At 46.1% G+C, this 16652-nt stretch overlaps 1 protein-coding gene across 5 annotated transcripts in view; it reads left to right on the forward strand.

Moving 5' to 3' along the window:
• ARHGAP24 (Rho GTPase activating protein 24) overlaps positions 1-16652 on the forward strand; it is a 253226-nt gene that overhangs the window by 230543 nt on the left and 6031 nt on the right. For all 5 annotated transcript variants that reach the window (XM_038769268.1, XM_038769272.1, XM_038769273.1 and 2 more), the window contains 3 exons: positions 7464-7671; positions 14956-15088; positions 15804-15877. In XM_038769268.1, coding sequence (XP_038625196.1) covers positions 7464-7671; positions 14956-15088; positions 15804-15877 — 415 coding nt within the window. The remainder of the gene's footprint in view (positions 1-7463; positions 7672-14955; positions 15089-15803; positions 15878-16652) is intronic.

Genomic DNA, 16652 nt, shown 5'->3' on the forward strand with positions numbered 1-16652 from the left:
ACCATCTAAGAGGAGTGAGTAAACAGGTTTTGAATTCCCACTTTGCAGACATGGAAACTGAAGGTCCGAAAGGCTAAGTGACTTTCCCAGGGTCACACAGCAGTCAAGCAGTAGACCCAGGATTAGAACCCAGGTCCCCTGACTCCCAGGCCTGTGCTCTTTCCATGAGGTCATGCTGCTTCTCTGTCTCTTCTAGAAGACTGTAAGCTTCTTGAGTGACTGATGTCTACTAACTCTATCATATTATCCCAAATGCTCAATATAGTTCTCTGCACACACTAAATCCTCCACACACACTAGGTGCTCAGTAAATACACTGTGTTGGTTGACTGAAAAAGATCAGTCAATTATATTTATTGAGCACTTAATGCAGAACACTGTACTAAGCACCTGGAAGAGTACAGTATAACAGAGTTGGGAGACACATTCCCTGCTGTCAAGAAGTTTACAATCTTCCAGTTGCTGCGCCATTGGTTCTTGTGACTGAGCTTCCTTACTTCAATGGAGCTACTGTGATGTGGTCTTAGAGTACTTGGTGATGACTTGAGGAGCAAATCCATCATTGTCATTTGTTGAGCACTTAACTGAAGCCAGAGCACACTGCCAAGCACTTGGTAAAGTACAATAGACATGTAAGCTCATTGTGGGCAGGGACTATGTCTGTTTATTGTTATATTGTACTCTCCCAAGCGTAGTACAGTGCTCTGCACACAGTAAGCACTCAGTGATTACGATTGAATGAATGAACCTGTCCTCAAGGAGATTATAACCTTGTTGGGGGGGCGGGCAGGGAGGGGTGTATATGGCAGTGACCTGTCTTGGTTGTTTTGAAGCCCCATTCCAATATATTGATTGAATTGCTAATACGAGTCTAGAATGAACAAGACAATAGAAAGCCCAGAACCTGGTTATAATAATAATAATGTTGGTATTTGTTAAGCGCTTACTATGTGCCAAACACTGTTCTAAGTGTTGGGGGGGTATACAAGGTAATCAAGGTTGTCCCACGTGGGGCTCACAGTCTTCATCCCCATTTTACAGATGAGGGAACTGAGGCACAGAGAAGTGAAGTGATTTGCCCAAAGTCACACAGCTGACAAGTGGTGGAGCCGGGATTAGAGCCCATGACATCTGACTCCCAAGCCCGGGCTCTTGCCACTGAGCCACGCTGGTTATGCTAGACTCTAAGCTCCTTGAGGGCAGGCCTTTGGTCCTCCAACACTCTTGTACTCTCTAAGGAACTCAATAGGCATGCAATTCATTTTTCTGCTTGATTGATGCAGAGATTTTTTTGTGTGGTATTTGTTAATCACTTACTATATGCCAGGCAAGGTACTGTGCACTGGAGTAGATTCAAATTAATCAGGATGGACATAGTTCTGACCTTGGTGAGGCTCACGGTCTTAATCCCCATTTTACAGATGAGGGAACTGAAGCATGGAGAAGTGAAATGACTTCTCCATGGTCACACAGCAGACATGGTGGAGCCGGGATTAGAACCCAGGTCCTTCTGACTCCCAGATCCACGCTCTATCCACTAGACCTATCTATCCCTCTAGACTGTAAGCTTGTTGTGGGCAAGGAATGTGTCTGTTATATTGTGTTGTACTCTCCCAAGTGCTTAGTATAGTGCCCTGCAGACAGTAAGGGCTCAATAAATATGATTGATTGATTGATAAGCCATGCTGCCCAACATTTAAGTAATCAAGAGCTGCCGTTGTTTGGTATTGGAATGCATCCGTCACATTGATTCTTCTACTAGGGAAACCGAACATAATGCTAGTGATTATGAGCTGATCTTTAGCCTGAGCACGGAGCAATGATTCTTCCCATAATTACCCTTGCAGTTCACCCATGTGTTGAAGTCCCTAGTTACAGAATGACTATTAAACAGCATAACACAGTGGATAGATCATAGGCCTGGGAGTCAGAGGGGTCATGGGTTCTTATCCTAGCTCTGCCACTTGTCTGCTGTGTGACCTTGGGCAAGTCACTTTACTTCTCTGGGCCTCAGTTACCTCATCTATAAAATGGGTGTTGAAACTGTGAGCCCCATGCAGGACAGGTACTGTGTCCAACCCGATTTGCTTGTATCCACCCCAGCACTTGGAATGGTGCCTGGCACATAGCAAGTGCTTAACAAATGCCCTAATTATCATTATTATTCATTTATTCTTCTTGCGGGCACTTCACGCAGCATGGCATCCCTGCTACCATGCCCTTGTGGCACTCACTGTGTCAGCAGGAACACCACTGGCAGGGAGGAGAGTGTGAGTGGCACCACATTCACACCACTAGCTCTAAAATCTGTTCCTCCAGGCTGGTTCTCTATCAGGAAATCTTCAGGATGGACTAATGTTGGGTGTAAAATAATAATGATAATAATATAGCAGTAATAATAATTGTGATATTTGTTTAGCACTTACTATGTGTCAAGCACTGTCCTAAGTGCTGGGGTAATAATAATAATAGGGTACTCATTAAGTGTTTTCTATGTGCCAGATACTATTCTAAGCACTGGGGTAAATACAAGATCATCATATTGGACCCTGTACCACATAGGGCTCACATTCTTATTCCCCTTTTTATAGATGAGGTAACTGAGGCACAGAGACATGAAATGCCTTGCCCAAGATCACACGGCAGATATGTGGCAGAGCCAGGAAGAGAACCCAGGTCCTTCTGACTCCCAGGCCCATGTTCTATCCACTAAGCCAAGCTATAGTTACGCCAAGCTTAGAGATGCTCCAAGATTCGGATTCATCCTGGCTGTGCCATTTGGTCAAGTCACTTAACTTCTCTGGGCATCTGTAAAATGGGCATTTAAGACCTGTGCTCAGTGTGGGACTGTATCCAGAATGATAGTCTTGGCTCTTAACCTAATAATAATAATAATCGTGGTAGTTATTAAGCACTTGCTATGTGTCAGGCACTGTACTAAGCATTGGGGTAGATTCATTCAATCATTCATTCAATCATATTTATTGAGGGCTTACTGTGTGCAGAGCACTGTACTAAGTATTCTCTGCCCATAATGATCTTATACTCGAGAGGGGGAGACAGACATTAATATTAATCAGTAAATGACAGATATGGACATAAGTGCCGTGGGGCTGAGAGGAGAGATGAATAAAGAGAGCAAGTCAGGATGACGCAGAAGGGGGTGGGAGAAGAGGAAAGGAGGGAAGGCCTCTTGGAGGAGATGTGCCTTCAATAAGGCTTTGAAGTGGGGGAGAATAATTGTCTGTTGGATTTGAGAAGGGAGGGCATTCCAGCCAGAGGCAGGAAGTGGGCAAGGGGTCAGCAGTGAGATAGGCGAGATGGAGGTAAAGTGAAAAGGTTAGCATAAGAGGATTGAAGTGTGTGGGCTGGGTTGAAGTGGGAGAGTAGGAATTAAGGTGCTGAAGTGCTTTAAAGCCAATGGTGAGGAGTTTTTGTTTGATGCGGAGGTGGATGGCCAACCACTGGAGTTTCTTAGGAGTGGGGAAAAGTGTCCTGAATGTTTTTGTAGAAAAGTGATCCAGGCAGCAGAGTGAAGTATGGACTGGAGTGGGGAGAGACAGGAGGCTGGGGGGTCAACAAGGAGGCTGATACAGTAATCAAGGCAGGAGAGGATGTCATTGTATTAACGTGGTAGCAGTTTGGATGGAGAGCCCAGGCTTTGGAGTCAGAGGGCATGGGTTCAAATCCCAGCTCTGCAAATTGTCAGCTGTGTAACTCTGGGCAAGTCACTTCACTTCTCTGTGCCTCAGTTCCCTCATCTGTAAAATGGGGATTAAGATTGTGAGCCTCCCATGGGACAACCTGATCACCTTGTAACCTCCCCAGCACTTAGAATAGTGCTTTGCACATAGTAAGCGCTTAATAAATGCCACTGTTATTATTATTATTATTGGCCTTTCACACTGGAGTGAAAGAGAGGAGCTATAGTGACAGCTGTTTTATTAAACAAAACAAAAGCTTCTCCAGGGGTGGGAAGCTCCTTTGGAGACCAGAAATCTCAATTGCAAAAATCCCTACAAATCCTTATCGGGCTAGAAGAGAGAAGGGGCCCTCCAGAGTTGATCCAGTCTCCCAGAAATACGGTGTTCGCCCTGCCCAAAAAAACCCAAATAAGACCATTCCAACCATGCTTTCTAAAACAATGTGGCTGAATGGATAGGGTGTGGACTTGGAAGTCAGAAGGACCTGAGTTCTAATCCCAGCTCTGCCAAATGTTTAATCTGTGACCTTCTCTGGGTCTCAGTTACCTCATTTGTAAAATGGCGATTAAGAGTCTGAGCCCCATGTGGTATAGAGACTGTGTCCATCCTGATTAACTTGTATCTACCCCAGCGCTTAGATCAGTGCTTGGCACACAGTAATGGTTTAGCAATTACAGTGCTTGGCACACAGTAAGGGCTCAATAAATACTATTGAATGAATGAAAGTACCATAATAACAATAATAATAATTATTATTCTTAAAATGGTGACAAAATTCATGAACTAACTGATCAGGCCCAACCCATCGTGTTCAAGATGAAGCAGCAAGCATTCATGTGATGGAGAAATCAATGAATCAGGAGCAGGCATACCCTAGGCTTGGCTCCCAGCCCCCCACCATTGGCAGTTCTGGGGTGCCTGAATGCTATCATGTGCTCCAGCATGGCCAGAAGCCTGCAACTCAAAGAAGCTTGGGGTCCTTTTTATCCCGAGCCAGTTCCCCCCACAGAGGAAATCCACCAGATGGAACCCGAGCAATTATTCCCTGGCCCTCGAAGCTGTGAGCTCACGGGCCCGTTTCAAAGAAGTAGCGTGGCCTAGAAGATAGAACACGGGCCTAGAGTCAGAGGACCTGGGTTCTAATCCCGGCTCTGTCACTTGTCCATTCTTTGATTTTAGGCAAGTCACTTTGTTTCTCTGTGCCTCAGTTACCTTATCTGTAAAACAGGGATTAAAATTGGAATTAAGATTATGAGTCCCACTTGGGAGAGGAACTGTGTCCAGCCCGATTTGCTTGTATTCAGCTCAGGATTTAGAATAGCGCCTGGCACATAGTGTGTAATAAATACCACAATTATTGTTATTCCTACTTAGACTGTGAGCCCTGGGACAGGGACTGTGTCTGACCTGATTATCTCGCCTCGACCCCAGTGTTTAGACCAGTGCTTGACACATAATAAGCACATCACAAATAGTATTGCTTGGAGGATTACCTTTAGTTCCCACTGCACAAGCTTGCCTGTCTTCATTCCATCCGGTTCAGATAAGCCTTTTGAGCTTTGAGTCATTTTTGTTGCCAAACCTCCCACGTTTTAACCTGAAATAATGTGTTTTGACTGTGGTGACACTGCTAATATGAAACTTTTAACGGTTTAATGGCTCTGCAAACGTTACTCTTCCTCGGCCAAGTAAGTAGGCCTATAAAACGCGTATTAATCGGCCCGCTAGTCAACGACTGGAAAGGGCACTTTAGAAGATAGGGTTCTTTCCCATTAATTGCAATTTCCAGAGACAAGAGTTGTGGTTTGAATGGGAACCGAGATTTCCTGCAGATTCATTTTCCTTCCCAACCCCAATTTCAGAAGCAGTGAGCGAGGGAGAAACAGATCACCCCTCCCTCCTGACTGGTACTCCCTCCCCCTTTACACCTATGAGACCACCATTCTCCCCATCTTCAAAGCCCTACTGAAAGCCCATCTCCTCCAGGAAGCCTTCCCTGACTAATCTCCATCTCCCCACACTATACCTTATCTCTACTACGTTACCTGTACACTTCAATCCATACCCACTTAGGTACTCCTTGCACTCTGTTCCTTCCTTTACCTATTATTTATTTAATTGTCTATCTACCCCACAAGATTGTAAACTCCTTGAGGGCAGGGATCATATCTTCTTACTCTATAGAACTCTCCCCAGCAGTTAGTACAGTGCTGTGCATACAGCAAGCATTCAGTAAATACCACTCATTGATTATCATAGTCTCCAGCGATCAGTATAGTGCTCTGCACACGGCAAGCATTTAGTAAATGCCATGGATTTATTATTGTACTCTCCCCACTGCTCAGTGCAATGCTTTGCACACAACAAACATTCAGTAAATACCACTGATTAATATATTCTCCCAAGCGCTCAGTAGAGTTCTCTGCACAGAGCAAGCATTCAGTAAGTACCATTAACTAATTGTACTCTTCCAAGTGCTCAATGCACACAGCAAGTGTTCAGTAAATAGTAATAATAATTATGGTATTTGTTAAACACTTACTATGTACCCAACACTGTTCTAAGCATTGGGGTAGACACAAGGTAATTAGGTTTTCCCACGTGGGACTCATGGTCTTAATCCCCATTTTACAGATGGAGTAACTGAGGCACATAGAAGTGAAGTGACTTGCCCAAGGTCACATGGCAGACAAGTGGCGGAGTCCACTGATGGATCATTTTGCTCTCCCCAGCACTCAGTGCAGGGCTCTGCATCCAGTAAGCACTCAATAAATACAATTGATTGATTGATGGCAATAGCCATGGGAGCAGGCCTTCACAATAATAATAATAATGATGGCATTTGTTAAGTGCTTACTGTGTGCAAAGCACTGTTCTAAGTGCTGACCCTCCCAGCACTCACTTTATGACCCCTCCTCCCTTCCCCCCAGCACCATCGAGGTGGTTGCCATTCGATCAGTCAATCAATAAATCATTTATTGAGTGCTTACTGTGTGCAGAGCACTGTACTAAGCACTTGGGAAGTACAAGTTGGCAACATATAGAGACGGTCCCTACCCAACAGTGGGCTCACAGTCTAGAAGGGGGAGCAGAGAACAAAACCAACATATTAACAAAATAAAATAAATAGAATAGATATGTACAAGTAAATAAATAGAGTAATAAATATGTACAAACATATATACATATATACAGGTGCTATGGGGAAGGGAAGGAGGTAAGACGGGGGGATGGAGAGGGGGACGAGGGGGAGAGGAAGGAGGGGGCTCAGTCTGGGAAGGCCTCCTGGAGGAGGTGAGCTCTCAGTAGGGCCTTGAAGGGAGGAAGAGAGCTAGCTTGGCGGATGGGCAGAGGGAGGGCATTCCAGGCCAGGGGGATGATGTGGGCTGGGGGTTGATGGCAGGACAGGCGAGAACGAGGCACGGTGAGGAGATTAGCGGCAGAGGAGCGGAGGGTGCGGGCTGGGCTGTAGAAGGAGAGAAGGGAGGTGAGGTAGGAGGGGGCGAGGTGATGGACAGCCTTGAAGCCGAGGGTGAAGAGTTTCTGCCTGATGCGCAGATTGATTGGTAGCCACTGGAGATTCATTCATTCAGTCGTATTTCCTGGGCGCTTACTGTGTGCAGAGTACTGTACTAAGGGCTTGGGAGAGTACAATATAACAAGCAATAAACAGACAAGTTCCCTGCCCACAACAACTCTGTGAAAAAGGATCTGGGGGTTCCCACCACTGCCCTGAGCCCCTGGTTTGTCTCCCCACAGGAATCTTCGGACAGAAACTGGAAGACACCGTCCGCTATGAGAAGCGCTATGGGCCCCGGTTGGCCCCGATGCTGGTGGAACAGTGCGTGGACTTCATCCGCCAGCGGGGGCTGGAGGAGGAGGGGCTCTTCCGGCTGCCTGGCCAGGCCAACCTGGTCAAGGAGCTGCAGGATGCCTTCGACTGTGGGGAGAAGCCGGCTTTCGACAGGTAAGAATGGTCCATTCTGTCCCGGTCCCTCCCGGGAAATTCAGAGAGAGCCAAGGGTACCATGGAATGGGCTTCTTCCCACTAGTTCCTTCTGCCCGTCAGTTTTTAATGGCATTTGTTAAGTGCTTACTATGTGCCAGGCACTGTACTAAGTGCTGGGAGTAGAGCCAAGCTAATCAGGTTGGACATAGTCCCAGTCCCATTTGGAGCTCATGATCTTGATCTCTATTTTACAGATGAGGGAACTGAGGCACAGAGAAATGAAGTGACTGGTCACACAGTGACAAGTGACAGAGCTTAGAACCCAGGTCCTCTGACTCTGAGGCCGGTGCTCTTTCCGTTAGGTCAGTGGTTGTGGTCTGCCTCTCCCATTAGATTATATGAACATGGTGGCCTTTGGACTCCAAGAAGATGGCGTCCTTCGTTTCTGCTCCAAAAGAGCCACTGTTTTCTCAATTATCCTAACCTTGCCCTTCTCTCCATGGCCATCGGCACCCAGCCAGAGTACAGCATCGCCTGAGGCTTCGTTCGATTCACCCTGTCTCTAAAGCATTTCCTCGTTTCTCCTTGCCTACACTTTCCTGGTTTTTGCAGCTTCTGGGATGTCCTGCTGCCATTCATTCCCCACACATGTCCTCCACACTGCACAGCTGTCTTAGGGTGAGCATAGCTGGAACCCGAGAAGACTCTGACTGTGCCATTTCCACTAGGCCCAAGTGGGTGTGTGTGTGCACATACCACTGAGCTATGTGGTCTCATGAGCAGCATGGCATAGTGGATAGAGCATTCATTAATTCATGGAATTTTTGAGCGCCTACTGTGTGCAGAGCACTGTACTAAGCGCATGGAAAGTACTGTTCAGCAACAGAGACAATCCCTGCCCACAACGGGCTCACCATCTAGAAGGGGGAGACAGACACCAAAACAAAGTCAGAAGGTCATGGGTTCTACACCTGGCTCTGCCACATGTCTGTTGTGTGACCTTGGACAAGTCACTTCACTTCTCTGGGCCTCAGTCACCTCATCTGTAAAAGGGTGATTGAGTCTGTGAGCCTCAAATGGGACAGGATTGTGTCCAACTCTATTTGCTGGTATCCACCCCAGCACTTAGAACAGTGTCTGGCACATAGGAAGGGCTTAACAAATACCATAATTATCATTATTATTACTATTATTATAGTTATTATCACAGGTCTGGGAGTCAGAAGCCTCTGGGTTCTATTCCTGGCTCGGCCACTTGCCTGTTCTGTGACCTGGGGCAAGTCACTTCACTTCTCTGTGCCTCAGGTCTGTAAAATGGGGATGAAGACAGTGAGCCCCTTGTGGGACAGGGACTGTGTCCAATCCAATTTGCTTGTATCCACCCCAGCACTTAGAACGGTGCCTGGCACGTAATAAGTACTTAACAAATACCACAACTGTCATTAACAAATATCATTAAAAACAAATACAGATGTCAGAGAAGCCAGGAAAAAAATACAAATAAAGTCATTATCCATAATAGTGTATCAGGGGGCAGAGAGACAATCAGTCAGTCAGTTGTTTTTATTGAATGTTCATTTTGTGCAGAGCACTGTACTAAGTGCTTGGGAGAGTACCTACAACAATAAATGGACACATTCCCTGCCCACAATAAGCTTACAGTCTTAAGAGTGGGGAGAAAGACACCATGTGAGTTGAATATGGCAGGCCGTATGTCTATTTGAATTGCCTGCCCATGATGACTGGCTCGTATTCTTCTGGATTTAAGAGCATTTTAAAAAATAGATGTTTGGGGTTTGTGGGTCATTATCTTGCCTGCCTTTGTTTCACCTGTGCTTGTTGTAATGCTAGATTTTTGGGGCTGTTAGGGGTCGTATATTTTTATTTCTGTTGTAGCTTGAGGTGTATACAGCGGCATGTGCACAGCCACTCAATAAATGGATGACTGACAGTAAATAGTAGAGAGAGAACAGTAGAAGGAGACTCATCTTTAAACTCACTCAAGGGACCATGGAAATAATAGGTTTTATGAGGAAATAGATCTGTCGTAAGTGGAAAACAATCAGGAAGTTGAGGATTGGATAAATGTTTTATGTGTGAAAAACTGTAAGCAAGAAAAGTGGCAGCCTGTTTCTTCGTATTCTGCTTGAAGAGAAGCAGCATGACCTAGTGGATAGAGCATGGGCCTGGGAGACAGAAGCACCTGGCTTCTAATCCTGGCTCTGCCACCTGTCTGCTCTGTGACTCGGGCAAGCCACTTCACTTCTCTGTGCCTCAGTTTCGTCATTTGTAAAATGGGGATTCATATCCTGTTCTCTCCCCCGTAGAGACTGAGTCCCATATGAGATGGGGATTTTCTCTGATCTTACTGTATCATATCTACCCTAGTGTTAGTTCTGTGCTTAGCAAATACTGCATTTATCTAACTGAGAAGCTGCATGTTCTAGTGGAAAGTGCATGGGCCTGGGAGGAGAATCCCTGATCTGCCAATTGCTTGCTGTCTGACCTCAGGCAAGTCACTTCACTTCTCTCTGCCTCTGTTTCCTCAACTGCAAAATGGGGATTAAAGCTGTGCGTTCCTTGTGGGATAAGGACAGTGTCCCACCTGATTAGCTTGTATAATTATGATGGTATTTGTTAAGCACTTACTATGTACAAAGCACTGTTCTAAGCACTGGGGGGATACAAGGTGATCAGCTTGTCCCACGTGGGGCTCACAGTCTTCATCCCCATTTTACAGATGAGGTAACGTAGGCACAGAGAAGTTAAGTGACTTTCCCAAAGTCACATAGCTGACAATTGGCGGAGCCAGGATTTGAACCCATGACCTCTGACTCCAAAGCCCGGCTCTTTCCACTGAGCCATGCTGCTTTTCTACCCCAGCACTTAGTACAGTGCCTCACACATAGTAAGCACTTAACAAATACCATAAAATAACAATAATAATAAAAACAGGAAAAAAAAAAAACTGTGGTGGCATTGAATCTGGCCCTTGGAGACTCCCACGTCATGATGGCCTAGACCATTAGCCCCATATGGGGTGTAGACTGTGTCCAACTTGAGTAACTTGAAATCTACCCTGGCGCATAGTACAGTGCCTGGCACATAGTAAGCACTTAATAACTTGGGGAAAAATTGGAAAGGATCAGAGCACGGTGCATGTTATAACTCGGGCAGTTTTCTTTGGGGCATAGTTGCAGCTGGAGGGTTTTGCACACAGTAAGAGCTCAATAAATATGACTGAGTGAATGAATGAAGTTGTCCCATCCTAGCTTCATCCCTCAGCCCTGTGCTCCTGAGCGGTGGAACTTAGCAGTTGCACACCATCTAGTGGTTGTATGCTCTTCACGACAGGATGCCTTCAGGGGACCAAGTCACCGAGGCCCACCCAAACTGCAGCCACAGGCCAGGGCCAGAATCCGATGAGATGAAATGGAGAGGAAACCTCCCCATCTTCACAAGTGGGCAGAAAGGAAAAGTTCTCAACAGTGGGTAGTGCTCGGGGTAGACTTCAGCGGTGATTTTCTTTTTTCATTGGTTACATGTGTTGCTTACTTAATCATGATGGCATTTGTTAAGTGCTTACTATGTGCAAAGCACTGTTCTAAGCGTTGGGGAGGATACAGGATGATCAGGTTGTCCCACGTGGGGCTCACAGTCTTAATCTCCATTTTACAGATGAGGTAACTGAGACTCAGAGAAGTTAAGTGACTTGCCCAAAGTCACACAGCTGACAAGTGTCAGAGCCAAGATTTGAACCCATGACCTCTGATTCCCAAGCCCAGGCTCTTTCCACTGAACCACACTGCTTCTCTAAGCTGCTTCGCTGTTTACTTCTTCATCAACCTCCTCTCTGTGACCTTTTTAATTTCTAACCGATACTTGCCTAAAACACTGCATTTTTTGTGAGTGGCAAATAAGACCCAACAAGAATGAATGTTCTGTGAAGCAGTGAATTCGTTTGGCCTTTTTCATACCCTTTCTGCTCATTTATCTTGCTGATCCACCCTCATCATTATTAAGAATAATGATGATGATGATAATGATATCTGTGCTATTCGTTGAGCGCTGTCTGCCAAGTACTGTAGTAAACACCAGGGCACATGTAATGGAATCAGATCAGATCAGACACATTCCCTTTCTGCATAGGACACTTGAACAGGAGACGCAGAAGGCCAGTATCAGTGGTGAGGCTCTCCACTGTTGAATGCCCATTGAGAATAATAACAATAGTAGTATTTGTTAAGTGCTTACTATGTATCAAGCACTGTTCTAAACTCTGGGGTAGATACAGGTAATCAGGTTGGACACAGTCCCTGTCCAACGTGGGACTCACAGTCTTGATCCCCATTTTATGGATGAGGTAACTGAGGCCCAGAGAAGGGAAGTGACTTCCCCAAGGTCACACAGCAGGCATGCGTTAGATCCAGGATGAGAACCCAGGTCCTCAGACTCCCAGGCCCGTGCTCTTAAATTTACACACTGCTTTTTTAGGAGTCAGGGCGAGCCCCCGCCTGTTTCCCCATGCAGGCAGCCATGCAGTAATGAAATGACTGAACCTGCCAACTTAACCAATCGGAGCCCAAGTGTGGTGTATACAGCGTGTGTGTGTGAGTGCATGCGCGCATGCACACGGGAGGTTGTGTGTTGTGAATGGTGCATGCAAGGTAGGGGGGACTGGGATAGTTTACTCCCCTTGGCTGATCTCAGTTATAGTGTTCAGACCCTGACAGGGTCAGGGCATCCCATCGGTCTCTAACCCCAGGGCAGAACTGGTGTTTCTGGGGGTTTTCAGGGGTCCTAGCAAAAGCCTAGGGGAGCCCCTGATCCTCCAGTCACCACCCCAAGGAAGCTCTGAAGGGGGTGGCAGTGGGGGGCATGGAAAGGGGACCCCTCGTAGGGAAGAAGGGATCCTGGGGATTAGGGCCTGACTGCCACCCACTCTTCAGTTCCCCTTCCAATCAATCAGTCGATTGATTATATTTATTGAGCATTTACTGTGTGCAGAGTGCTGTACTAAGCTCTTGGGAAGGTACAATGTAACAAAGTTGATAGGCACATTCCCTGCCCACAGTGAGCTTCCAGTCTAGAGGGGGTGACAGGCATAAATATCATTATTTAAATGATGGATAAGGACATAAGTGCTTCGGGGCTGAGGGAGGGGTGAGAACAGGGTGCAAATCAAAGCGCAAGGGTGACAGAAGGGAGCAGGAGAAGAGGAAATGAGGGCTTAATCAGGGAAAGTCTCTTGGAGGAAATGTGCCTTTAAAAGCTTTGAAGGCAGGGAAAGTGATTGTCTGTCAGATATGAAGAGGGAGGGTGTTCCAAGCCAGAGGCAGAATGTGGGTGAGAGGTCGGTGGCATTCTTATCCCCCAGCCCTCTGCTGCTGCCACAGTTTCACTCCACATCCATCTGGGCACAGATGTTTTCATTTGTTCATTAAGAGCTGGGCTGGATGTAGTAGTAGTAGTAGTAGTAGTAGTAGTAGTAGTAGTAGTAGTAGTAGTAATGTGGCACTCAGAGTAATGGACTATTTTGAGTAGCTACTGAGTGCAATGCACTGTACTAAGCATGTAGACTACATACAGTTGGCCCATGTTTACGTATTTATAGGATGCGGAACTCTCCATAGTTTGCTCTAGCACTAGGAGGAAGTAGCATATGGTAATGGAAAGAATACAGGCCTGGGAGCCAGAGGACAAGGGTTCCAAAACTGGCTCTGCCAGTAGTCTGCTGTGTGACTTTGGGCAAGTCACTTCACTTCTCTGGGCCTCAGTTACCTCATCTGTACAAGGGTGATTGAGACCACAAGGGACAGGGACTCTGTCCAACCTGACTACCTTGAATCTACCCCAGCGCTTAAAATAGTGCTTGGCACGTAGCAAGTGCTTAACAAACACCATTATTATTATTACTTTGGCGAGATATTCTCTCTCATTCAACGGAGGTATTCAGTTTGTCACCAAATCCTGTCAATCAGTGTTGTATGTATTAAGCGCTTACTCTGTAGAGCACTCTACTAAATGTTTGGGAGAGTATAATATAACCGAGTTGGTAGAAACGGTCACTGCCCACAATGAACCTTCACAGCATCCCTAAAACCTGCCCTTTTCTGTCCATTCCAACCGCTACCACATTAATCCAAGCACTTACCTATCCTGCCTTGATTCCTGCATCAGCCTCCTTTTTGATCTCCCTCCTGTCTCTCCATACTCCAGCCAAACTTCATTCTGCTGAGCGGATCATTTTTCTATAAAAAACTTTCAGTGCAATGTATTCCATTCCTCAAGAGCATCCAGCGATTGCCCCTCCGCCTCTGCATTGTATAGAAACTCCTCACCATCGGCTTTAGAGCACTCAATCACCTTGCCCCTTCCTCTTTTACCTCCCTGATTTCCTACTTCATCCCAGCCCACACACTTCAATTCTCTGTCAGTCTGCTCACTGCACATCAATCTTGTCTATCTTGCTTCTGACCTCTCACCCATAACCTGCCCCTGGCCTGGAACACCCTTCCTTTTCAGACTCAACAGACTGTCACTCCTCACCTTCATAAGCTAATTAGAAGCACATCTCCTCCAAGAAGTCTTAATCAGCCCTCATTTCCTCACCTCCCACTTCCTTCTGTGTCACCTTTGCGCTTGGATTTGCACCTTTATCCACCCCACCCTAAATCCCCCCAGCACTTACGTCCATACTCATCATTTATATTAATGTCTGTCTCCCTTTCTAGATTGTAAGCTCCTAATGGGCGGGGAATGTGTCTGTCAGTTCTGTTATATTGTACTGTCCCAAGTGCTTAGTACAGTGCTCTGCACACAGTAAGTGCTTAATAAATACGAGTGATCGAATGATATTCTGGTCCTTACCAAATAATGCAGGTGAAAAATATGAGTAGACTCAAGGAAGAAGTTGAATGAACTCAGGGTAGAAATGGAGGACAAGAGGAGTTGAGGTGTTATAGGAAAATGACTGTCACCCACTTCCTCCAAGTGTCCGGTGCCCCATTGGTTGGACTTGGGATGGCCCACCCATGGACTTGAGCTGGGTACAATCATTAATCAGTGGTATTTATTGAGCACTTACTGTGTTGCTGAGCACTGTACTAAGCACTTGGGAGAGTTCACAATTTTGAGGGATTCTTCTGCTCTCAAATTGTAATGATCCTTTCTCTGAATCACACCTCTGGGCTGAGGCCTGGGAAGCGAACAGGCCTGGAAGCAGCACGGCCTTCTGAGAAGGGTAGCTGCCGGGGGCGGCCTTCTCCTAGCTGACTCGTCTCCATTGCTCCGTCTCCACAGCAACACGGACGTGCACACGGTGGCGTCCCTTCTCAAACTGTACCTCCGGGAACTGCCTGAGCCCGTCGTCCCCTACGCGAAGTACGATGACTTTCTGTCCTGTGCCAAGCTGCTCAGCAAGGAGGAGGACACGGTGAGTTTGGGGACCTTGGTCCCCCTCCTCTTGGGGAACTGCTGCCTGGATTGTTTGCAAGCTCTCCTTTTTTCGGCCTCTGAGCATACCCGGAAAGAGTCTCTTTCTCCTCCCTCCCCATTTTTCCCACCAACTCACCCTTCCCACCAGGAGGATTTGCAGGGGAATAAATAATTTAAACCATCTTCACTTCTCATCTGCCCTGGTAATATGGGAGAGGCATTTGGGTAGAACACAGTAGAAGATCTGGGGGACTGGGGTTACCTTAGGATGGCCGAGAATAAATTCCACAGCTTCTTTCTAGTAAGATGATAGGATCAAGTGGCTCTCTGCTACCAGTAGCTCATTAGCATTGCAACGGGAATGCAATTGCAAGTATTTAAAATTGGTTTACTGTCTACTTCCTCCTGCTTAGACTGTGAGCCCCAAGTGGAATCTGATCATCTCATCTCCCTCTAGACTGTAAGCTCATTATGGACGAAGAATGTGTCTGACAATACTGTTGTATTGCACTCTCCCAAGCATGTAGTGTAGGCTCTCAATAAATATCATTGATGGATTGATTGATTGCATTTACCCCAGGGCTTAGTAAAGTGATTGGCATAAGTAAGCTCTTAACAAACATTGCAATTATTATTATTACTTTGTTATCATCAGAAACTATATTTAAGCAGTGGCAAATTATGACATCGACTTTCTCCCCTTTCTCACTCAGGGAGTTAAAGAATTAGTGAGGCAAGTCAAGAGTTTGCCGGTCGTCAATTACAATCTCCTCCAGTACATCTGCAGGTAAGGAATCACATCTGGAAAATTACACCTGTTCTCTGCTTCATCATATCCTCCCCCTCCTTCTACCTACTGTTTCTTCTGCCACCCTTTAAGTGGGAGGGCAACAGACTGGGTTTTGATTGGCAAGAAACTCTTGACTGAGGTAAGATGGTTGCCAGTATTTATGCAACAAACCAGGGCAATAGGAAGTTAAGAAACTAACCTCCTTCCCAGCGCACAAAATCTCCACTCCCATGTCTCTGGTGTAAGTCAAACCTGGGAGACACAGTACCTCTCAAGACACTCAAGAGGCCATCAGTTTGAGCATTTTCCTGATGGCAAGTCTCATACAGAGATTGGGCTGACTTCCTCGGGCTTTGTGATGGATGAGAGAGAATTGCTAGGTGCTTCATGGGCCCTTGGAAGGAAAGGCATTTTGGAAATGGACACTTGGAGTCTTCATCTCCCCAGCAGGAGAGTCTGGCTTTTCTTTCAGTGGGTTTAATCTCGAGTTTATAAAGTCAGAATTGAGACAGGCTGTTTCACCGTGATATTATATTTCCAGTACCCAAGAATGGAAGCGGTTGTAAAAATGTGAAAAATGTCTGTTGGTTGAAAAATCCAAGATATTGTGATACATCAACTGCCTTAAATTGACTCTAGAAGCCTTTGCATTAGTTACAGGAAGGAGAGAGAGCATGGAGGTAAAAAAAAAAAAAACATTTCTGGCAGGGTGAGATTCCAGGTACAATCAGGGAAGCAGTGTGGCCTAGCAGGAAGAGCACAGACCTGGACA

This window comes from Tachyglossus aculeatus, chromosome X5, assembly GCF_015852505.1.
Source record: "Tachyglossus aculeatus isolate mTacAcu1 chromosome X5, mTacAcu1.pri, whole genome shotgun sequence".
In the NCBI taxonomy this organism is placed as follows: domain Eukaryota; kingdom Metazoa; phylum Chordata; class Mammalia; order Monotremata; family Tachyglossidae; genus Tachyglossus; species Tachyglossus aculeatus.